This window comes from Scatophagus argus, chromosome 18 (assembly GCF_020382885.2).
Source record: "Scatophagus argus isolate fScaArg1 chromosome 18, fScaArg1.pri, whole genome shotgun sequence".
Taxonomy (NCBI): domain Eukaryota; kingdom Metazoa; phylum Chordata; class Actinopteri; family Scatophagidae; genus Scatophagus; species Scatophagus argus.
Genome location: NC_058510.1, coordinates 8,190,474 through 8,199,012, shown reverse-complemented (window position 1 = coordinate 8,199,012; position 8,539 = coordinate 8,190,474). Strand labels below are relative to the sequence as shown.

Sequence of the window (8,539 nt, the reverse complement as noted above, 5' to 3'; positions counted from 1 at the left end):
TTTTTAGCCTATTGAAAATTTAGAGATTTAAGAAGAACTCTACATTAAGCTATTTGTCTACGTAGTTACTTTCTTTCATTTTTACTGTGCACAAAATTGCACAGATGCTTGTTGGTTTATTATGATAAGACATTAATTCATAATATATTTTCATTGCCCAGAGGTGCATTTCCTTGACGTTGAAAAGTTATAGGCATTGAAAATCAATTAAAGTTACCATTTATTATTTAGACTTGTGAAAAAATCAGTTCTTGGGTGTAATCCAACATCTTTGACAGGAGTTACCCACTTCTTAACTCCAGTGACACATTATACCCATTTATCTTCAACTGACAGGAGAAACTGTTTCACAGGACTTGCAATACAAATCACACAGTAGATGGAGTTTGCCTGGTTGCCATGGAACTGTAAATGTTCGCATTTCCATTTGTATGAATAGGCTACTTCAAGGACTTCTCATCCAAGTTAACTTAAAAGATGAGATTGAGAGTTCTTTCTTGATTTCAGAATCAGCCAAGGTGTATTTTCAAACAAGAACAAGAACACCTTGAAATGCTAAGAAAATATATTTGGCTTGATGTTTGAACAAAATGAATCCAAATCACTGCCTAGAGCTTAGATTTGTCACATACGTTGTTCATCTGAAAGGCCTTTAGTTCTGCCGCTTGTACCAAATAGCAGTGATATTTATTTATATAAGGTGACCATGGAGGCAGTTTGTTCATTGACGTCACTTTTCTAAAACCAGTCAGTATAAACCAAACAACTAAGGCCTACCAGCATAAGGGAAATAATAATAATTTGTTCTTTGTTATGTGCTTCATGTATTTTTTCCCCTTGCGATGCACTGAACTGATTATTTTATTCAACTAATAGAAAATTCCTTATTTGTGTGAATGTGTTCACCTCCTCACTGTCCTTAATTTTATGTGGTGTTCATCATGGCTCATTCCTTGGACATCCGCTGCCATTGTGTGTCAAGTCTGAACTGAAGCTGAAATAAAGGCTTGACTGTCAAACTGTATTGTCCTTGTTTAACTTTCTCTTCACTAATTGTATCTAGACATGATTTTAGTTGAACTTTGTGATCCACTTGATGTCTGAAAGTCTGAAAAACGAAAATGGATAGATCTGCCTGAGCAACTGGGGAAGGTTGAGTCAGTATCATTACCGTGAGGCCTTTTTAATTATCTCACTTTTATTAATGTTTTCATTCATATTTCCTCATCAGATTTCTTTCTACTTGTTGCTATGTTATGTATAATGCATATGGAAATTAACATTATGTTATAATATGAGGGTATCAGTTGTGTTTTACTGATTTACCTGTTTTCCATGTGCATTTGTTTATTACACAAACCTTTTACACGTTGAGATTATAAGATATACATATGTATAAGATGAGGAGACAGTATATATGATAAGTATGATGATTATTGTTAACAGTAGCAATTAAATTTTTTTGTTAGTGTTTCTATTGGTATTGCTGTTTGTACCTGCCTGAACTCAAAAGTAAGTTTGTCAAAAATCTGATTCCAGCAAGTTAAGGAAGACAGTTTTTAAACATATCCAACATAACTGCCCTACAAGAAATAAGCTCTAATTTTAACCACTCACATACCACAAATAAAAGTGAAAATTATTAGCCTCACTTCTTTTGTGCCAATCCACCTGACACAACATTGCAAGTGAAACGGTGTTTCCTGTTGTAAAGAGCAAAGTGACACTGAGAAGCTTTGTGGTCATTTTTAAAATTTAAATGTACTGACTGTATAAGTTCAGCAGTGTGTTTTCTGGCATTTTCAACTCTGATGTTTTTTCTAGAATCCAGAGTTATTCCTCAAAATGTCCTTCAAGTTCATAAAGACAATAAAAAGTGAGATTTTTGTAAGTCCAAGAGCCAAATATGTGGATATAATGGCCAAATCAAGCAGGGGCTTCCACATGTCAAATTATCATTTTAGAAATTAAATTTGTGTTTTGAAGGGGCTGCAGACATTACAAATATTTTTTTATTTAGCTATTCTTTGTTTATATGCTTTTTTAATTTGTGGAATGGAGTTATTTTCATTGGCATCCAAGGCCTTAAACTCACAAAGTAATCTGCTTTATATGTGTGATTTGATATTTTGATATTGGAGCCATATATAAGTATTTATGCTATTATTGTTATTGTTGTTATTATTGCTGCCCTCTAAGCTTTTTGTCAACAAACTGACGACTGATATCACGAAGCTTTTTACTGGCTGAACGAAAAGGGCTTTAAAAGCAGACAAATGGTTTCATCAATAAGATCTGATTGGGCCTGTATGTAATATACTGCAGCCTTACAATGTCGAAGGCAACGCAAGGTATTCTCTCCAGCTAAAGTGCATTGATAACACGTCTGAGACAAATTTACCAGCGATATCGAATTTAATAAGAGCGTTTGGGATGCAGATGTCTGATTCATCCTGCTGTAATTATCTCCGATATTGACATGGACGTTCACTTTACTTCTCAGAGAAGATTTGACAGCTCATTGGATGTGGCGCTGAAAGATCCGATGGGCCTGGGAAATAAATGAGGCACAAATGTTTTTAAAAGCAGTTTTAGACATTTCTTGGAAGAGACCATTTGTGCCAATTTAACTGATCGTATTTATGGCATTAAAAGAGACAGTGCAGGTCCCTTTAAATTGCCTTTTCATAATGAACACATTTACCGAAGGTAATTAATATATAAACTATCCCGATTTGTCACTTTGATTTGTATTTTAGTTAATTGTGAAAGTAATTACAGAACAAATTAACAGCTTTCAGGAAAGACCAGGTTTTAGGGTCCGGTTCCATCTTGGGTGCCTTATTAATTTTCTCTCCTCTAGATGTGATGAAAAGAAGCGATAAATCTGGGTGATCGGTGAAGGCCAATACTAAATGGCTCCATATTTCACCGCCGCTTTAATAGAAATATTCATGCGGGCCCCTTAATGAAATTAAACCTGCGGTGGGGACAAGGCGCAGCTCGGCCGTGTGGCGATCAACACTCCGGCTGTTACAATAATCCCACACAAGGCTGATAAAAAGCGTTTAATTGCTTAGCGAACTGCAAAAACAAGTCTCGTTTTTTTGTTTTGTTTTTTTTGTTTGTTTGTTTTCATTGTCCGGAGGTGAACATGTTTATTCTGCCCTTCGCGTAATTTTTAAATTGCTGCCTCGTCCTCTGGCGTACTTGGTTGGATATAATCATTTTTAGCATTAAGATTGAGAGCAAAATATGTGCAAAGGGAGGAAACAAAGCTAATTTCAGGAGCATTTAGGATAGTTTGTGAAAGTGCGAAAATTGACTTCTTTAAAAAAAAAAATAATAATAATTTCCCCACAAAATAAGATGGCAAAAGCATATTCGTGAATGGACCTTTTTCACGCCCCCCCTCCTCCCCGTTTCCATGCCGACCCACATCCCACCCACATCAATCTCCCAGTTATCATTCTGTAATTGGTCATGATCATCAAGGGCCACAATTAAATGGCGATCCTTTACTTGAAAACTACCCGGTGACTTGTTGATTTCCCCCGAGCAAATAAACGTCCCAGGAGCGCGGTTAGCTGATGAATTGACAAAAACTAATCAGCTTTATTGGTAGACAGGTTAAGGGCAACTGGGTGTCAATAATTCTCATTTTGACCTCCTCTTCCATTAACTTTAAGTGGCTTATTAGACTGAAGTCACCCGGAGCCACGAGCCTATTAGCTCCATCTCCCTCCTCATCACTTTGGGGCTTCCAACTGCAAAACATTTTGCCACTCGTTGCGCACGAATTGCACCTGAATGTGACCACCTGAATGGGTCAGACAGCGACTCGTAGCTTTTCTAAAAGAGCCCCCTTTTAAGAAAAATAACGGGGATAATTTACAGCACTTCAACCGCAAAAACTTTTGTTTTTTGTTTTTTAACGTACGAAACTCCATAGGCAAAAGTGCCAAAACAAAATCCGGTCTGCGGACTAATCAATTTTGGTAAAGAGCTCCATTATAACAGGCCAATGAGCGTCTGCCATCTTCAGGTTTGGGGAGCGACAGAAGGAGGGCTTTTACTTAAATTTCCCAGTTGGCCTCACACAGGGTGATTCAGATGTTCACTTGTTCGCATGATTTTGTTTTTTTTTTGTTTTGTTTTTTTGTATTTACTATTTTATTTGATGTCCTATGTAAATTCAGTGAGTGAAGATGAACCTAATAACCTCTCACATCACCTTACGTACAGGCCCACCAACTCGCCTGCATTTTCCTAATTATTATTAATAGGCTACCATTAAAATAAATAAATAAATCAATCAATAAAAATCAAGTTGAATTTGAACAAAATATCGTGCTAAGCATCTCCTATCCCCATATGATCGACGAGACATACAGTCCCAAGATAGATCATCTAATTCTGGAGCACAAATAATTAAGGAAATTATCTTGACCCGTTTCATTTTTTCATATCAAGAGAAACTAAGAGTGTAAAACTTAATTTATCAGCAGCCTATATGTGTTTATATGATAGGCATTCTGGAGTCTTTGTGGCTGCACATGTTCACTAAAACGTAGGCCTGATACACCTGTGACCTTGGTCAAATCGCTGACGGTAAAAAATGTATACATATATACAGCAGAATGAGCGCACTTACTTTTATAATTCTAAAAAGAACATCCTTCTTTGGTCTTCTTGGAAACATTTGCTCAATAAACCCAGTTAATGAATTATATATAGGCACAAAAATAGCACCCAAATATAATTGATCAAAAAACTTAAGTTTTATGTCAAACATCTGCGTCATTTTCTTATGTTGGCAATATTTTATGAAAGCAATAACGCAGCCGACACAGTGTTTTACGGTGATTAGAGCAGAGAGGCGTAGTTGGATCTGTGGCGCTTGAGACAGCCCCCTGCCAGACGGCTGCACCAATCGCCTCCGTCTGACAGGGATTAAGTGTCACACGGAGCTCCTCTCTCACACTCCGGACCACATCATAACTTTTGAGAGGTGGGAAGACGGCGCTGACTTCTCCTTCGTTTACGGCAGCAGAGGCGACAAGGACGCGCAGCGGGGACCCAATGGAGAAATCCAAAAACTTTCGCATTGACGCGCTTTTAGCAGTCGATACACCCAAAGTGCAGACCTCTCCGCTCGCGCTTGTGACTTCCCTGTCCTCCTCCATCCCGTCGTCTGGAGGTGTTGCAGCCCCGGAGCTGACCACCAGCGCCGAGTCTTTACGCACCGAGACACCGTCTCCGCCGAGGATTTCCACGTGCGGGTTGATTCCTAAACCGGGTTTCCTCAACAGTCCGCACAGCATGGTTGGATTACATCCGCAGAGTACCGCAGGGATCCCCGCGCAGGCTCTCTACGGCCATCCCATGTACACCTACTCCGCAGCTGCCATCACAGGCCAGCACCCTGCCCTGTCCTACTCCTACCCACACGGCTCCCATCACCACCACACCAGTGATCCCATCAAACTGTCAGCCAGCACCTTCCAGCTGGACCACTGGCTCCGGGTCTCCACAGCCGGGATGATGCTACCCAAAATGTCTGACTTTAACTGTAAGTAGCTGTTTCATTTCAGAGGGCTCTGGCATCTTCTGGCATTTTTATTCCAAATAAAACTAAAACTGCCACGCAGCCTTTTGGTTATTGAATGGCGACTCCAGGTTGATCAAAAAAAAAACAACTTTGATGGTACAAAAGACTTTAAGATTCTGATGCTAAATATTATTAATGAAAATGTATAAAAATAATGTTCCCTACATGATGCTTTTCACGACAGTTTGTGTTAAACACTCGCATATAGGACGGCATGAAATTAGTATTTTGTATGAAAATAACGTCCTTCAGATATGATCGTGTGAAGAAGCTGTCAGAGTGATGTTTTTTCTAAGAGGAACTAAAATGGACAGATAATGGACAGTGGGAAAGTAGCAGAGGAGTGTGAAACCCACAGGCGACATGCTATTTGCTCACCACATACTGCCTTTTTGTTTCTGCTCGTTTTAACAGATTTGTTCAAAACGGAGTGTTAAATAGCTCCTCTATGGAAATATTCATATGTGGACGACCTTAATACTCAGACAGGAAGCGCAGAGAATGTAGAAAATCAGATTTTATCACACCATAACAAGATCTCTTGTTATGGTGTGATAAAATTTTGTACTCATTTTGAGGATTACTTCTTGAAACTGAACTTTTTATTAATTTTATTATCATAATCAGGCTATTGTTTTGGACTTTAATATTTATTCAGGGTGCTTTATGTAACTTCTGCCATCAACTTTTAAAAGTATATTTAGAAAGAAGTCTGTATTTTGGTGCATAAAATTCATGTTTTTTTTGTTTGTTTGTTTGTTTGTTTCTTCATTCTTGCAGCTCAGGCGCAGTCCAACTTGCTTGGCAAGTGCAGACGACCAAGAACTGCATTCACAAGTCAGCAGCTGCTGGAGCTGGAGCATCAGTTCAAACTGAATAAGTACCTGTCACGACCGAAGCGCTTTGAAGTGGCCACGTCCCTCATGCTAACAGAAACTCAGGTAATACACACTGAAGTCTTTCAGATCCCCGGTTTAGAGGCTTCAAATTATTATTAATGACCAGCCAGTTATTTTTTAGACTGGTTTTAATTTCTGAAAATAATTATGATGAAATGTCATTCCTCTCCATCCCGTTGCGTTCTGACTGGTTTGTGGTCTAGAAGTAGTTTTCTTACACTCCATTAAAACACATTTGCATTGGCATTTAGGTCATCCCATTGGTATTTTCTTAGTAGCTGATTTAAGGATTTTTGTTTAAATCAGTACTTTATTAAATAACTTGTTAAACATGATTTAGTGTACCGCAGAGGTCAATGTCAGGTGGACTGGCAACCTTTACGCAGTCTTTACGCATAGTTACGCAAAGATAGCCTCCTAATTTATCCATTTAAACCTAATAATCTTAATTATTTTCTTTCTTCAGGTTAAAATCTGGTTCCAGAACAGACGCATGAAGTGGAAGAGAAGTAAGAAGGCCAAAGAGCAGGCCGCTCAGGAGGCCGAGAAGAAAGGCAACAAGAGCGGCCAGGAGAAATCTGACGGACTCGAACAGTCGGACTATAACAGCAAGACAGACTCAAAAAACGGCAGAATAAGAGACTTTAGAGACAGTGACGACGACGAAGGCGACAATTTCCTGTACAACTCGTCAGACTGCTCCTCAGACGACGAGAGGAATCACACCAGTGACATAAGTCCACAGCCTTGAAGCTTAAAGGCGAAGAAAGTGGCGACCTCCATTTCCAAAGACTGTGGGAGATTTTCGCTATGAAAATGCAGTTGCATGTAATCAAACCTCTAAATCACCTTCATTGAATTAATGCGCATTTGTTTTGTTGTCACAAAAAGAATAAAATTTAGGTCAAGAAAAGACTATGTCGGTGTCATAAACCAGCAATAAACATGAGATTTCTGTTTTATAACACACATAATGTAGGAACATCATTCAGCACTCGGATATAGTACACTGTGACATTTTGCATGGTTTATATGCAAACGCTGTAAAGTGGCTCAGGTCTTAATTGCAATATTTCCCAGCTGTGATGGTTAGTTTGTCAGCAATAACCTTTCAATAATATCCTGTAGCTCAAATAGTCCGCTTCTCTTGGCCTTATTTTGTTCTTTGTGGTGTTTTACTTCCACAGTGAGTCACATCACTGTGGAAAAAAAAATGTTGTGTTTATTTTTCTATACTGTATTTATAAAATGGTCATATACCAGTGCATGCTAAATTATTGTTTAGCGTCTCTCTTGTTGCAAACAATGTGAAATAAAAAATGTTTTTATATATAAAACTCGGTTGGTATTTATGGCGCTTTAAGGCTTTAAAAATATAATCCGTTGATTTACGATTCCCTCGCAGTGTTTCGACTCGGATGCGGACGGAGGCTTGTGTTTTTCTCCTTGCTCTGACAGGTCGGGTCATGGGAATTACTGTTAATAGCGCTGTCGGATCCGTGCAAACGTGCAGTGAGAGCAAACAGCGAGTAGGCAGTCAGACGGAGGAAACATTTCACACCACACTAGCAATGGGCTCGCATTAATAACCCTTTTAAAACGGCGTGTTGAGCGACAACCTCGGCTGCTCACGCACTATTTTCACGGCTGAAGTCATTTAAAACTTATTTAACCTAAAGAAAGACTCGTAAAACATTTGAGGTGCTGGGTTTTTAAATGGAAAAAAAAGCTGGTATAAATAAATAATAAATGATAATGTGCTCGTTTTTATTCAGCTCTTATTTTTGTATTTTGGAGAATCTGGATGTAAAAATGTTATGAGCTTCCATTTTAAAAAGAAACAACGAGGAATACTAAACATAACACACATGTAAATAAGAGAGGACTTCCTCAAATGTCAAAAAAACACCCTATCAGCCTGATTTTCCTATTTACACATACATTTATTTATTTAGGCTTATATGTTGGCACCCAATATGACCTTCTTTCAGCCTCGTCTTTTATTTTGCAATCTTTTGATAAAAATGTC

At 38.5% G+C, this 8,539-nt stretch overlaps 1 protein-coding gene across 1 annotated transcript; it reads left to right on the top strand.

The window, feature by feature from the left end:
* Nucleotides 1-4,969: 4,969 nt before the first annotated feature.
* On the top strand, nt 4,970-7,680 carry mnx1 (motor neuron and pancreas homeobox 1). Its single transcript, XM_046371551.1, has 3 exons — nt 4,970-5,572; nt 6,392-6,552; nt 6,977-7,680. Exons 1-3 carry the CDS (start codon nt 5,083-5,085, stop codon nt 7,259-7,261), a joined length of 936 nt encoding a protein of 311 aa, XP_046227507.1. The 5' UTR covers nt 4,970-5,082; the 3' UTR covers nt 7,262-7,680.
* The last annotated feature ends 859 nt before the right edge of the window (nt 7,681-8,539 follow it).